This window comes from Nipponia nippon, unplaced genomic scaffold (genome assembly GCF_047370975.1).
Source record: "Nipponia nippon isolate SJK-2023a ecotype South Korea unplaced genomic scaffold, ASM4737097v1 scaffold_37, whole genome shotgun sequence".
Taxonomy (NCBI): domain Eukaryota; kingdom Metazoa; phylum Chordata; class Aves; order Pelecaniformes; family Threskiornithidae; genus Nipponia; species Nipponia nippon.
The window spans coordinates 3,016,479-3,032,610 of NW_028262355.1; the positions used below are offsets into that span (position 1 = coordinate 3,016,479).

General features: G+C 50.4%; 1 protein-coding gene across 1 annotated transcript; it reads left to right on the top strand.

The window, feature by feature from the left end:
- The first annotated feature begins 1,476 nt into the window (after window positions 1-1,476).
- Window positions 1,477-15,913, top strand: GRP (gastrin releasing peptide). Its single transcript, XM_087772737.1, has 4 exons — window positions 1,477-1,561; window positions 10,396-10,755; window positions 11,982-12,232; window positions 15,517-15,913. The coding sequence occupies exons 1-4, from the start codon at window positions 1,477-1,479 to the stop codon at window positions 15,568-15,570; spliced, it is 750 nt and encodes a 249-aa protein (XP_087628863.1). The 3' UTR covers window positions 15,571-15,913.
- The last annotated feature ends 219 nt before the right edge of the window (window positions 15,914-16,132 follow it).

Here is a 16,132-nt window from a genome sequence, read left to right on the forward strand (position 1 = left end):
AGCTCCGATGGCTGAGATCGGATGATCCTCCTGCTGCAGACAACATGGTCATATATCTCTTTTTGTGTAAGCTCTCATGTTCCCTGCAGCCAGTGCAACTTGTGAACCCAGGAAGAAGTTAGTCGTTCTCTGCCGGGTTTGTGAGTAGAGCAGGGGGGAAAAAGAACAAGAGCATGACAGCGGCAATGGAGGAGGAATGGCTTTAGACTCTGGGAACAGTGAGCTGTTAGATTTTCCCAACTATAACATGTAACTTTGTTTAAAATTTATGTGAAGGACGTGAAGGTACTCGAATGCCTCCAGAGGAGGGCAGCAAAGCTGGTGACAGGGCTGGAAGGCATGTCCTCTGAGGAGCAGCTGGGGTCCCTGGGCTTGTCTCGTTTGGAGAAGAGGAGCCTGAGGGGCAACCTCATGGCTCTCTGCAGCTTCCCGAGGAGGGGACGTGGAGAGGGAGGTGCTGAGCTCTTCTCCCTGGGATCCAGGGACGGGATGCCTGGGAACGGCTCAAAGCTGCACCAGGGGAGGTTCAGGCTGGGCATGAAGCATTTCTTTACTGAGAGGGTGGCCAGACCCTGGAAGAGGCTTCCTAGAGAGGTGGTCGATGCCCCATGGCTGTCGGGGTTTAGGAGGCATTTGGACAATGCCCTTTAAAACATGCTTTAACTTTTGGTCGGCCCTGAAGTGGTCGGGCAGTTGGATTAGATGATCCCTGTAGGTCCCTTCCAGTTATGCTATTCTACCTCATTCATCTCTTACCACCTCTAAAATAATTTGCAGCAAGGGCACAAGCCAGCCCCAAATTAGATTTATGTATATTGCTGCTCCTTGCGCTTCAAGCAGAATTTTACACACAGTTTTCAGAGGTAAGGGACAAACTGTACTTGGGCATATGTTTCGGCAGGTTATAGAGGGGGCTGACTAATAAAAAGAAGTGGGTTAAGATCCTACGTATTTGATGCATTGAGGTGCTTTCCCTTTTCACAAATACAACTTCTTTCTTCAATTGCCTGCTCTGCTAGGCTGCAGCTTCCCTTTGAAGTCAAGACAGATCAAGGATATAAGTGGCAGATGTACTGACTTACTAACTGGAGGCAGAGTGCTCCACTGATCCTTGAAGTGGTGGTAACTGGTTCGCCTCAGCTCACATGCTGCTCAGACATCAATACTCCCTGGGAAGAACGGCTAGCTCGGCTGTTGGTGTGAAATACTGTGCATTGTGTCACTGGAGAAAAGAGCATTTTAAAGCAAATGCCTCCATCCTAGCAAAGCCTCTGGATGTTTGGTTTGTTTTTTTTTTTTTTTTTGAGGAAGATCAAGATGCTACAGGCACGGGCAGTAAGTTTTTAACTGAGCAGTTGGGAGTAGGAGAAGCTCAGATGTTGATTGAAGCTGGCTGGTTTTTCTTTCCAGTTTAGCTGAGCTGTGAAAAGGCAGCTAAAACTGCCCCTGTGCACGCAGGGCCACGCAGGCCGCAGCATGTGCAGGAGCGGGCCGCAGGCGTTGCGGGGCCCCCCGGGCTGGGGCCGGGAACGAGGGCTGCGCACCAGCGTGGACCCTCCGGGTGAGGGCAGGGGCTGGTCCCCGCGGCCATGAGCACTGTCGTGCTCACGGGAGAGGGCTGAGCAGGAGGTCGGCTTTGCTCGGTCTCCTCTGATTCTCTCTTCTCAGTACTTTGGTGTTTGACGTTGGGGTCACGAGGCTGGGGGCGTGGGGGGCAGCCCCAGCACCGCTTGCTGGGTGCCTGCCTGCTCCTCGCAGCCCTCCTGGCAGGGCAGCACTGGAGGCGTCCGAGTCCTGGCTGCCAGGCATTCAGGTTGAACTGCTGCCTACGCTGGTAGAGATAAAATGAGTACATGGAGTAACTGGGGAGATAACTCCAGTTTAAGCTTTGTTAGCAAGTAATTTCTGCCTATGTTTAATCAAGATAGTAAGCAACAGTGATGAAAAGGACATTTTCCTCTGCATGCATGGATTTTATCAGTGTTTCTTTGAACATCTTAGGGGCCAAAAGCAAACAAAACATAGGCCACCCACATGACAAAAATTCAATATGTTTCTCTGCTCCACAGCTTGGCTTAAATAAGTGTATTCCATCTCTTCTGTCATCATTTATGCTTTTGTATCTAGAACCAACTCTGTTTCTCTATCATTTGTGTGTGAATATGCTATCAGCAGAAACTATATATACAGATGCTATATATAGTCTGTATCTATATGTAGGTATATGGAAATCTGACGTGGACATGATGACCGCCTGAATTTTGAAGCTATTGGAAATATGAACCTCTGTCTGGATTTGAATTTTACAAATAAAGCAGCTGTGCACAAAGCTTTTTCTTTCGCAGTCACATTAGGGCATCAGTTTCTAGTGCTGGTGACCACGTTCGCTAGAAGTAAACTGAAAGGTATGTGTGAAAAATCGGACTGCGAGGAGGCCTGGGCATCGGGGAGGGGGGTGCTGGCGCACCAGCCCCCTGCCAGCCCCTGGGGCGCAGGGGCCACCTTTCCGCTGCGCCTGGTGTGGGGCACGGCTCGGGGCTGGCCGCGGCGCCTCCCTGCTTCCAGGGGACGGTGACCTTCCTGCCACCTGCCTCGCTTCTCGTGACAGGAGTCGGGGGCCACCTGATAGCCTTACGGTTTGCTGATGCCTGTCCTTTCTGTCACCTGCACTTGTCCCGCTGTTTGTCTGTTCGCTCTCTGGACTTGTGTCACGTCGGTTCCTCGCTCTATTTTTTCCAACACATATGGTGTTTATAAGTCCAGCACCAGCAGCTGTAGGTGGAAGAAAGTTGACATTTGGGAGACAAAACTTGTAGTTTTAAATTTCCTCCGTGCTCATTTTCCATAGCCTTAGTTGCAAGCTAACAAACTGGCAGATGAGTCACCTGAAGCGGTGCCCGGCAGAGGGGCTGCTCCAGCCACCTGCCCCACTCGACACCACCTTTCTACAGGCTCTGGAGCCACAGAATGGTGCTGGGCGCGGGCCAAGACCCAGACATGCGGCCCTGCCTGTGTCTCTGAGGACAGGCAGCCCCGGCTGCCGTTCACAGCGGGCTCCCGGCAGGGTGGCAGCAGGAGCGGTCCCGGCAGAAGGAGCTGCAGCCGCCAGACCTGGAGGGGCTGTGGGCGATCCTCCCACGCCAGGTGAGGAGCAGCCCCTGCCACACTGCACTCCCACAAAAGCCTGACAGACCCCGCTTCCAATGAGCGCTCAAAACTGAGGGAAAAGAAAGGGAGAAAGTGTAAGTATCGCACATTGTTAAGTGTCAACCCTCCTCCAACCTTCCTGGAAGCCTGCAGGAGTTCACACCCCGGCCCAAGCCTGGGGCATGTTGTCTGATGGGCCGAGTGAGGCCAAGGCATGCTCTGTGCACCGGGGCGCTGAAGATACAGGCATCAGCTGGCAATGTGCACTTCCAGCCCCGAAAGCCAGCTGCGTCCCGGGCTGCATCACCGGCAGCGTGGCCAGCAGGTCCAGGCAGGTGATTCTCCTGCTCTGCTCCGCGCTGGTGAGACCCTGCCTGGAGCGCTGCGTCCAGATCTGTGGTCCTCAGTGCAAGAAAGACACGGACCTGTTGGAGTGGGTCCAGAGGAGGCCACAAAAATCATCTGAGAGCTGCAACGCCCCTTCTATGGAGAAAAGCTGAGAGCTGGGGTTGTTCAGCCTGAAGAAGAGACAGCCTCAGGGAGACCTTCTTGCGGCCTTTCAATATATAAAGAGGCTTATAAGAAAGACGGAGAGAGACTTTTTACCAGGGTCTGTAGTGACAGGACAAGGGACAACAGTTTTAAACTGAAAGAGGGCAGGTTTAGATTGGACATAAGGAAGAAATGTTTTACGATGAGGGTGGTGAGCCACTGGCACAGGTTGCCCAGAGAAGCCGTGGATGCCCCATCCCTGGAAGTGTTCAAGGCCAGGTTGGATGGGGCTTTGAGCAACCTGACCTAGTGAAAGATGTCCCTGCCCACGACAGGGGGCTTGGACTAGGTGACCTTTGAAGGTCCCTTCCAACCCCAACCGCTCTGTGAGTCTGTGGCTCTGTGAAGCCGACCTCTCCCTGCTCGGAGGTGCCTGCAGCAGGGCACAAGCTCGGTGCCTGCTGTTCGTATCCCCATCGCTCTGTGCTCCCCGGGACCACGAGCACAGCAGTGTCACTTGAAGCATTTTGTCCTCTCCGGGAAGGCTCAGCTGGGGCTGCCGCTGTCTGGCCAGCAACAGTTCCCGAAAATTCAGAAACATAAACGCTTCCCGTTTGAATTCTCAAAATATTGAACCCCTCCACCACAAAAATCACAAAACTAAAAAAATGTGATGGCTAATGCAGCACACTGGCATACACTAAATGGGCAATAAGCAATTGCTTTGGTTAAGCTCCAGCTGTGTAGGTCTAGGACTTCCTAAAGTGCAGCACAAACAGTATCAAATACCTTAAACTGCGCCTTATTAAATATATGTTTATTATTTCATATTCTTCAGCCTCTGTAAAGTTGTGGAGGTCTTTTCTGAAAAATGTCTTCAGTTCTTCAGGGAACTGTTACTGCAGAGAGCCAATTTTCAGGTTATTTGCAGAATGCCTGCCCTGACTACAGGTCTGAAGTGCTGGAGATTAGTCAATTCAGCATCTTCAACATTTACAAAGTATTCCTTAGTGATCGTGCCCTGTTATTACATTGGTGATATGCTTAAACCATTGTTTGTTCTGTACATATATTATAGCTGTCTCTAACGTCGGGATCACTACAAAGCAAATGATGAAAGGCACACCATTTTTCTTTTATCCCTTTTTATTTCTGTAAAATCTGCCTTGCTGATAGAACAATCATGGTCGTCTAAAACGTAAAGGAAGCAAATTAAAGAGTGTTATTGTGGTAATAGCATTTAAAACCCCTTAACGGGGGGTTGCCGGTGGCGTGTGTCTCTGCGCTGTTCCGGCTGGAGGTTTGTTGCAGTTGCGGTTTTACCTGCTTTCTCACTGCTGTCGGTGGGGCTCTCGGCCACCACTGTGTCAAACTTGCTGCTCTTGCCACTTTCTACACTTACATATTGGAATATTTCAGCGTCTTTGCAGTGGTTTGGCTTGCTTGTAAACAGATGGTTTGGTTTCATTTATTAGGGATCGGGTTATTCTGCTTCAGTGCCGAGTTCTTTTTCCAGTCAGGTTTCCCTTTGCTGAACTGTTTGCAGCCCAGTTCTAGCTGTGACCCCACAAAAGACACACCAGGGCACCTAGTGCATTAATTCATGCCCCATTAGTCCGAAGGTGCTAGCAGGGAAAGGCACACGACAAAAAGAGCAATGGCCAGCCCGGACCAAGTAAATCCCTGGAGTTGGAGGGGACATGAGCCGTGGAGTACAGGTGATAATCCTGCCTATGAAAAGTCATCGAAGCCTACAGCTCCCAGTGCTCATGGCATAATAAGTATGTCAAGGAGCAGCTCCTTCCTTCACAGCTCAACCTGCTCCCAAGAGCCATCGGCTGCGGCAAGCAGAGGACCCCGGTGGGCAGGCAGTTGGGTCTGGGATGGTGCCGGATGGCCCCGGGGGTTTCACTGGGGAAGCTGCGGGCAGAGACCTGGTCCTATCACGCTCACCACAGGCTGAGGAGTGCAGATGTACTGTCCATTAAAAAAGGAAATTATACGTTTTCTCCTACTCAACAAATGCCATTAAGGGCCTGAAGGGGCACAGGGGTGATGTCAAGCACCAAGAGTATTTAATGAAGAGATCCAGTTAGTTCATTTAATTAATGCATCTGCCTAATTCTCACAAGGGCATGAACAAGCAGCATTGCTCAAGCACATACTCCGCTGCAATTAAGGCATCGTCCCCTCAGCCCCACGGCTGACAGTGCTCAGCACTGTGCGCAGGACCGAGTGCATCCACACTGCAGCCACAGTTGCCCTCCCTCCCGCGAGCAGCAGCCGGCAGAGCCCATGATAACTAATGGCAACTGGGGCGGCGTCCTGGTCCCAGTGCGGGCCAACGCCCCTGCCTCTCCCTGCCGTCGGTACACTCCGTGCCCACCAACCCCAACGCTCTCCGTCGCGATTCAGGTACAACCCCTCCAGCATCACCTTTTCTTCAGCCCACTGCACACATGCTCTGCCACTGCGGGATGTGGAAGAGTGGGCCAGTTTACCCCAACCCCCTGGGCTCTGACGAATTTTGGTTGCAAAACTGATGGCCAGTCGTTCTGACAGAGGATGAGGAAGGTCCTAAGAATGTCCTGATAGGCATTTTGATCCCAAAAGCCACCCAAGCGTTTCACCAGGCAGAAGAAAGCCTTGCAGATAAGTGAAGCAGAGTTTGTGACGTGTCCGGCACATATTACAAATAATGGAATACACTTTGGGGAAAGCACAAGTCGTGCAGCCTCGGCTGCTTTGGGAAAATACAAGCCTGCCTCTAACACTCCCTACAGACATGTCTGGGAGCCTGCTGAGGGCTCAGTATTTCAGGTCCATTATTGTGGGTGTCAGTTGTGTATACGCATGAATCAGGACACCCATGCAAATTATGGGATTAAAGATCTTCCTAGGGTCTCTTTCTTTTGAGAACAGGAAGAATAAACTTCCATTGAACACACTCAATGAAGAGAGAAGGCTCTTATGATGGCTGTCAATACAAAAGGAAAGGTAAAACTAAACAGATAGATAGACCTGCAGGGTTGCTTTAGTTTGGGAAAATTATTGTCCTTCTTTTCCAGAAAAATAGAAAATCCTCAAACTGAGTTTCTGTTAGTGGCTTGCTTCAAATAACCCAGTTTGTTTGGAGGAGTTAAACAGATTTTTGCATTTGTTTTATGACAAAACCCTGAAAATGTGTTTTTCTTGGCAAAAATATCCCTCCATTCAAAAAGCTAATCCTAATTAAAAAGAAAATTCAAGCCCAAATTTGATCAACTGTCTAAATCAGTATTTTTCACTGGAACTTTAATCATCTAAAGGGCAAACTAATTTAAACTTTCATTAAGTCCATAATACAAGGTATAAAAATTGGAGTGTGTAAGGAAGGATCTGAAATTAAAGTAGCTCCTGGCAGTGCAAAATTTAGAGATTTAATGTGAAGGCATAGCCTTTAGCACATGAAATGTATGAAGATGTAGCCTATATATACAAAATATGAGAAAGGTTTATTTGTTTGCATAGTGTTTGTGGTAAAAGAGACTTAGGACTACTGGGCAACAAGGAACTGAGTAAGAATTCATGGTCTGGCGTTACTAGCCAAAGGTTACTAACAGCATAGGTGTTATATGCAGCTATAAATGACTTATTGAGCAGAAGGTTTCAATGTTGCTTTATGATGTTAATCCTCAATAAGCCTTATATAAAGCAACAGAAGCAAAACCACCAGAAACAGTTGAAAGTAAGAAAAGTACTGTGCCAAACAGAGGACTAGGAAAGAAGTGACTTCCTAAGTCAATTTGTGCAAATGTGGCCGTTTCAGGGAGATGACCTGCTGATGGCTTCCCCTTGGCTCCGCTGGCTGGTGCAGAGGGGTCCGAGGGAACCTGTGTCAGCGGCCTCTGGAGCGACCAGGGCTGAACCGAGGGGCACCAGCAGCCGCGCCGTGCAGGGATGCGCTGTGCTGTGCTGTGCTGCACCGCGCTGTGCACCACGGTCCCGGGGGCCGCGGCGGGGCTGATGGCTGCAGCCCAGGCCCCAGCTCGAAGGCAGGTCCAGCACAAGAGCCTGGGAAGGCAAGGACAGTCAGAGGGCTTCCAGTACAGCCGCTGTAGCTTAGGAAAGCCAAATATTTTGCTTCGGGTTTTTCTTTCTGAAAATGGAGAGTTTCCTGAATTTTCAATTTCCTGTCTTGAATTGCAATGAACAATTAGAATTTCCCACGGATGGCAATATTGTATTTGATCAGCTGTCACTCAGCACAGAGCACATCTTGTCTGTAGCTGTACTGCAGGCTGCACAGTGAAACTCGTGATTGAGGCATGAGAATACTATTGTAAATTAAACAAGAATGCATAATTAATAACCAAAATAAAAGAATGAATCACATTAATCAGTAAAAGAAGATGCAATAAACTAAGACTAGACAAGGGAACAATTTAGCTCATACAGTAGGATACACAATTGACTTCAAAAGTGAGTGTACTAGATCGTTTGCCCAGTCGTTATGCTAATTCACATCCATGGCAGCTCCCGTCGGGTATAGTTCAGTTCCAGTCGTGCAGGGCTAGCTGAAGGATCTGGCAGCTCCCTCACCGTCAGCTCTGTTAACTCCGTATTCTATTTCCTGACATGGTTCTCTAGACAGCAGATCATCACATAAACTGTACCAATTCCACACGACTTCACCCCTGTCTCTCTTGTTCTCCTCTGGGACAAACGGCACATCAGGACTCTGTATCCCTCTCCTACTCATCCACCTTCACTTCAGTGAAACTACTTACGTGCCTGAAGTTGAGAATGCATTTAAGCGTTCCACTTCTTCATGGCCTTTACAGTCATATACTGGCTCCTTCAGTGGTTCATACATCCTTTCCTCTGCACTGCCTCTTCAGGATGGAAATCGTTTCGTGCATTAGCTATTACAAAGTTGGCCAGTTCCAGGTGCCTTAGAGTGCTGGAAAGTTGTCGTGGTTTAACCCCAGCCAGCAGCTAAGCACCACACAGCCCCTTGCTCGCTCTCCCCCCCCAGTGGGATGGGGGAGAGAATCGGAAGGGTAAAAGTGAGAAAACTCATGGGTTGACATAAAGACAGTTTAATAGGTAAAGCAAAAGCTGCATGCTCAAGCAAAGCAAACCAAGGAATTAATTCACTCCCTCCCATCAGCAGGCAGGTGTTCAGCCATCTGCAGGCAAGCAGGGCTCCATCATGCACAGCGATGACTTGGGAAGACAAATGCCATAACTCTGAATGCCCCCCATTCCTCCTTGCCCCAGCTTTTGTTGCTGAGCGTGATGCCATATGATCTGGGGTATCCTTGGGTCAGCTGGGGTCAGCTGTCCCAGGTGTGTAACCTCAGAACTCCCTGGGCCCCCCAGCCCGCTCACTGGTGGGGTGGGGTGAGAGGCAGAACAGGCCTTGAGGCTGCGGAAGCGCTGCTCAGCAATAACAAAAACATCCCTGAGTTATCAACACTGTTTTCAGCACAAATCCAAAACAGCCCCACACGAGCTACTGTGAGGAAAATTAACTCTATCCCAGCCCAAACCAGCACAAAAGTTTACAGGGCCTCTGTGCGAGGAAAGAAGAAAGTCCTGTAAATCTGTGAGTCGCATTACTGTCACCTGTGACAGTAAATTTATGTGATATTGGAAATAAGAAGAAACTCCTTGCACAAGATCGTCTATTTCAATGAGCTTCAAGTGATGATTTCCTTTGAGTTTGGTTGTTTTACAGCCATTCCTTCTGCTTAAAAAATGCTAGAGCATTTTTTTTTTTCCACAAGCTCTTGTAAAAATTTTTCAACGTGTTCGGTCATTTTAGTCCAGAGCAGCAAACCACTTCTGTGAACATTTTCATGCTGCTTTCTGTAAAGAAGATAGATTCGTTTTTACAGAAACTTCTTCAGAAAAATAGTTCCTGTAACAGAAACGTACCCGAGCCACCCTGGCTCCCCGGTCCAGCAGCCTGCGGCAGCGGTGGGAAACCCTTTCCATCAAGTGAAGCTTAACACGCGCGCACAGTCCCGCACGGCAGAGGGTAAACCGCAAGTGTCACCCGCATTCCCTCGCCCGCCCCCGCGGCGTTTGTCACAGCCCCTTGCGCCGGCTCTGGAAGCCCAGGCTCCCGCCGCAGGGCCACCCCTCCCCATCAGCCCTGTGCGGTGCCTGCCGCCGCCCCGCACACGGCCCCGGGCGGACGGGTGGCGCTGGGCACCACCGGCAGCACCCGTCCCCCACGCTCCGAGGCCCCTCGCAGCCGCCCCGGCCACCTCGGAGCACCAAGCCACGCAAGACGAAGGGAGGCGAGGGGAAAACAACCTTCTGAGGAGTTTCTGGTTTTCGAATGTAATCGAGAAAATAACCCCAAGGGCAACGTTAGCCGGTCTCTCCAGAAGTCGGGAAGCGCCCGGGGACCGGCTCCCTGCCGCCTGGCACAGACACGGGCGGACACGGGGACCAGCCCGAGCGCGCCCAGCGCAGACGGGGCCGGGACGAGCGGGAGCGGGGCGGGGGACAGCGGGGCAGCGGCGGCGCGGCGCGGCCCGGGAAAGGCCGTCGACAGGCTGCCGGCCCCGGGGCTCCTGCGGCGGCGGCTGGGGAGGGCTGAGCCCCGGGGCCGGCACCCCCTCGCCTCCCCCCGCCGGGAGCCTGCCGGGGCGGGGAGGCGGGCCGGGGGCCGGGGCTGCCGGCAGCCGCCCCCGCCCCCGCCGGAGGCAGGACGGGGGCCCGGGGGGACGGGGGCGGCGGCAGCCCCGGCCCCGTGAGGAGGCGTCAGGCGCGGCAGCTCCGCTTGCGCCCGGTCCCGGCTCCGTATAAATGGGGGGCGGCGGCGGCGGCGGCGGCAGCGCTTCGCCCAGACGGAGCCGGAGCCGGAGCCGGCCCGCAGCGGAGGGCGGCGCGGCACCGGCACCGGCACCGGCAGCGGCGGCAGCGGCAGCACCGGCAGCGGCGGCACCGGCAGCAGCGGCAGCGGCACGATGGGCGGCGGCGGCGGCTCGCGGCGGCCCGGCGCTCTGCCGCTGCTGGCGCTGGCGCTGCTGGCGGCGCAGGGCGGCGCGGCGCCCCTGCAGCCCGGCGGCTCCCCCGCGCTCACCAAGATCTACCCCCGCGGCAGCCACTGGGCTGTGGGTAAGTCTCCGTCCCGCCCGCCGCTGCCCGGCGCCCGGCAGCCCGCCCGCCCCCTCGCCACCCCGGCCGGCCGCGCCGCCGCCCGACCGGCCCGACCCTCGCCCCGCCCGGCGCCCCGCCGGTCCCGCTGCTGGACGCCCCGCCGGTCCCGCTGGCTCGGCCCCCCGCCCCGGGCCGCTCTTGTCCTGCCGGCGCCCCGGAGCCGACGGCGCGGTGCGAGCCGACGGGCGCCCCGACGGGGGCTCCCCGGCACCTGGCGGCGCCGGCCGGGCTCCGGGCGCTGCCTGGCGGCGGGCCGGGGCCGGGGCCGGGGCCGGGGCCGGGCCGGGCAGGGCAGGGCGCAGCGCGCTCCCCGAGGGCCGGCAGCCCCCGTGCCAGCGCGGGCCGGCCGCCGCAGACAGCCCCCGCCGCCGGCGCTCTCCCGGCCCCGAGCGTCGGGCGCGGAGCCGCGCTGCCGCGGAAGCAGCCTGCGCCCCGCACGGCCCCCGCCCCAGCACCGCGCACCGGTGCGGGCAGAGGGCGCGGGTAACGCAGCTTTCCCCGCTACCTCCGACATGCCTGTTCGGCCATTGCGTTTCCTACCGCTGCCTTTCTTCACGGGTGCGGGAACACAGGCCCAAGCCCGAAGGCGGCTGGGCGGGACCCAGGAGCTCCCCAGCGCCCTGGGGTGCGGCCACACCTCGGGGAGCCCTGGTCCCCGCCGAGGCCCTGGGGCGCTCGGCCTGGAGGAGCGTCCTCCGGTGCTGTCTCTCCCTCTCCCCTTCCCAGTGGCCTCCTTTGCAGCCCAAAGCCAACTACGATTTCATTTTGATGACATTAAAGCATGGTATATCAAAAGTGCATCCAGCTTAGCTCCTAGGAAGGCCCCGGAACATAGGCTTACACTACAGTCCCATCCCACGTCAAGGCAGAGAAAGTCTAAAACCTACATCTTCTCCATCCGCTTCTTATTGCAGCAAATCTTACCAGGTGCCTCTCCCTAGCTCAAGGTAAAACGCTTGGTTCTCTCTGCCCCGTTCCCAGCAAGGTTTTCTCTGGCAGTGTAGCACATGAGACAGAAAATTAATGGTGTGTGACACTGTAACAGTTGTGCTTCAACTTTGACATCATCTAACCCCTTCCCTCCCCTCCATACGACCAGTCAACAACAACTTCCAGCTGGTGTTTGAACAATCCAATCCGTACCTGTTTTGGTTCATGTCATGCTACTGTCGTTGTCATTACAGGACATCTAATGGGGAAAAAGAGCACTGGAGATTTTCCTTACGTTTATGAAGAAGAAAACAAGACCCCGTTTTCAGCATTACCTGAAAATATCAAGCAGCTGGAAGACTATCTGCAGTGGGAAGAAATCTCAAAATCTTTGCTACGGCTGCTGGAAGGGAATGAAAATAAAAGTGCTCACTTTTTGAAAGGAGGGCTTCCCTGGTCTGCCAGGAACACCTGGGAGACAGATGACAATAGCAGCTGGAAAGACGTAAGTAAGATAAAACCTGTAAAAACACTCCGTGTATTCAAATTTCATTTCACAGTAACGTCAGCTTCCTCTAAATTGTGATTGTCCAGAGAAGTAGCAGAAATGCATCTCATGCACTAGTCGTTCAGTGAAGTAAGACTCTACTCTTGATTACAGCTTGTCACTCACAGATTGTATTTTTTATGCATTAATTTGCTACTGGGCATAAACTCAGCAAGCATTAAGCAAACTTTAGCGTCTGGATTCCCTTCAAGTTGCTTGGTCGTTCCATTCTTTTCTTTTCTGGCGCGTCATGCTCAGATGACCACACCAGCACCAAGTTCTGTATTAACTCAGCACACACGAGCTAGTGTGCAAACCAGGTGTGAATACAGAGGACAGGAAGGCGGCGAAGGGTATCGTGTATAAAGCCGTGTCATATTGACTGTCTCCCTCGCTTGCCATTCTCGCTGTCGTTACCTTGTCTGGCTCGTGAGGTACGGCCGATCAGCGGATAGAGCAGCGAGGCTGGAGAGTTTCTTCTGCTCCCAGCTCTGTCTTCGGCTCGTGCAAGTCTTTCCCCCCCAGCTGACGGTGCTGGGCACTACTGTGGTCGTTTGTGGTCTTGCAAAATGAATCTGTGGCTACTGATAAGCTATAATGTGTGCCCAGGACCCACCTCTTCTTCCCTCATGTTAATGTACTTAGCACTATTTCACAAGGTAACAGGGCTTTGGAAGAGATTCACCCCTTTTCTTTTGGAAAATCCTATAAAATACACCTGGAAGGGTATCAGTGAGGTTTTACAGAAAGTAATCAGGGTCTAAATGCAGAATTGACTAGAAAACTCCTTTCTTTATAATGTGTCAGGTACAGTAATGGTGATATAGCTGCAGAATTCTTCTGGGTGACATTGAAATAGAATAAAAAGATTAATACACCCCCTTAAAGACATTAACGGGAAGATTTTTTTTTCTTCCCATATGCTACTGTAATATGATGTAGTTAATATTCCTGGGCTGACTTCAGCCCAGTCTCCCTCCTGAAATCTTGGTGCAGTGAAGTCCGTGAATACTTTGGTTTTGACTTGAATATGGGTAAAAATTTACCCATTAAATTAAGCCGTGATTTCAGTCTGTTACACCACTGATATGAATGCTGTCCATAGGTTTCTTTCTGGCTATGGCTTTATGACAGTGATGCTTATAATAACTGTGATTAATGTTATTTAAAAAGAAAACTATTTATCTCATCTTCAGCTCGGCAGTGTGCAGCTTTGTAATCAAATTAGATGAAGCAATTCCATTATGCTATGTAAAGAGGGAAATATTTTGACTTCTAAAAGTTTCTGGTAATAAATCGTACTTATGAAAGCTGAAAGTTGCCTCCAGTAAGTTGAATCATGTCCATATGTGTGTACTTTTACCCTAAATTAATATCCACATTTTTGCGGTCAGACATTGAACATATCCATGGACTAATGAGATTATTGCCTTAAATATCCAGATTTCTCCAATGATTAGTAAAAAATCGCGTTTCATGTGACTATGCAGAACCTCATTTTGCATAGAACCTTTGATTTCCAGCACTCAACAGTTCCTTTGTCTCCATCTTGAAGAGAAACATAATCATGAAAGTAGTACTTAACCTGTGCTTTCCTACTGTTGGACACAAATACCTGATTATATGCAGCCTAGATAAGATACAGTGTATAGTTTTTCCTTTGGCTTCAAAAAGTAAAAACCCAGCGCCTGAAAGTTAAACTATAGATCTTTTTGAGATCTGCTTTCCAGATGAAGACCTGAAGATTGAAAGTAATGTGCTTTACTTTTCTGAGGGTTGTGATAGTTTCCTAAACATTTTAAATAATGATAATCGTTATTTTTAATAAAGGAGGCCCTGTTTATTTGTAAAGGTGGAATTCTGGTATACATAGGAAATTCAGTCGTACGCGTACACAGCGATACAAGAGCAAAAATGACCTTTGGATTTTGATTCTGTAGATTTTCCTGGGTGTGCGGGGTTCCATGTCGCACAAACGTTGGTTAGGCAACACCTTCGTGTCAGGTGCTGCCGTACCACAGCTAACAAGGGCGCAGGAATGATGAGTGTAGCTGCCCGCCTCGGTGCAAGATAGGCAGGTAGAGTAAACTGCCGGTGATGATGCAGAGCATATGAGAGGTTTGTACTTGGCACGAAATACTTTTCCAGCCATAGTGTGTTTGCGTTTGAAATAGAAACTAATTCTAGGAGGAACCAGACAGCGTATTTACAGCGGGTTACTGTTCACTGTGAAATGGCCTGTTAGACTGAGGCATCGAAACGTGACCAAAAGAAGGTAAACCGTGAACCCTACTGCCAGCTGATGGAATAGCTGCCCCGAGACCGTGTCACCATCGCGGGGGCTATAATTCTCATAGACCGAGTATGCGCTTGCAGAGATGCTAACCACGAGGGGTCTGTCTCGGTGTGTGCAACCCTGTGTTCCCGTCTACTGAACGTAAGCCAAGACAGGCTGTGGTGGGAAGAAATGTGCTATGAGGACTTTGTTTCGTGGACCCTTTCAAATTTAGCTGATTTAACTTAAAATTTGAATTTAAAATTTAAGATCAGAAATCCCCAAAGCGAAAGACTGCAGAAGTAAATACAGATATGTACTTCAGGTAACTCAATTCAGGGTCTTGCTTATTAGCTCCAGTTCATTCAGTGCATTGTTTACCGCTAACGCTCGCGCTGTGCTGTACATTTCTCAAGAATAAAAAAATTCTTTCTAAAAGACTCACCCAGAGTAGGGAAAGTGCTGTAACACAGAAACAGTCAAAAAAGCCAAGGAGATGAGCATAACAGTTCTGGGAATTAGGCTTAGGGTGGTGCACCTGAGTTATTTTCTTCCGTTTTCGGTTAATACCAGGCAAATGACGATCTTGCCTGCTCTTTATTCTGTGAATAAATTACATTTAAAGCAGTTAAAGATCAGAAGGGAAATCTCTCCTGCAAGTTGGCCTAAGTGTAAAAGTAAGTTGGAAAATAAGCTTTAAATTGTTTCTAAGATTTGGCTTTTTAACACTAATAAGGCACTATATAAATGAGATGGCAGACAGAGTTATTTGGGAGAATGACTTTCCTTGTACTTTGGCAGTCGGTTATTACGCTAACCAAGACAAATGAGGTCTGTTTTGGAAAGATTATTAGGAATGTGTTTGTTATGTGAATACACAGAGCAGATATATATATTAGGCTTATTGACTTAGTGAATTACTTTTTTCAGGACTGGTCTATAAATAATATTTTTCTCTTTTTATTAGATGATGGACTATCTGCTTCAAGTTGTGAATATGAAAGAGAGCACTCCAAGCTGAAAGAAGGTCTCTAAATCACGAAGAAATTGAATACTTTCTGTAAGAGACTATATTTCACAAGCACTTGATTGTATCAGATAATCAACAAGGTCTCTTTTCTGTAAACAAGATTTCCTTTGTGTAAAATATCTAAATACACATATTCTTGTATGTTTCAGCAATGACTAAACTCTCTACTTCATTTTCAAGGTTGCTTTTTCTCACTTGAATGGCTTTGATATATCTATAATTGTCACGGAAGGGTCTTCCAATTAATTATATGACTTACCTATCTAATCAGTTCATCTCTCAGTTCAAAACTACATGACATTTCAACGTTCACAATAAATAGTACTAATAAAAAGGCTGAGTTTATACTTTTATTTGAGTTAATAAAATGGAAATTGGCTGTGCCGCAGCTAGTAACAAAGAAACAACAGAATGATTCATTTTCCACTGAAGCTCTTCTCCTTCTTGAATTGCTCCCTGGGCTGTAATTTTTCTTCAAGGGAGGGAAGCTGGCACTGCCTTCCCAAGGTATCCGCGGGCCAAGCGCAGGGCGTGCGATGCACCTCCACGTGCA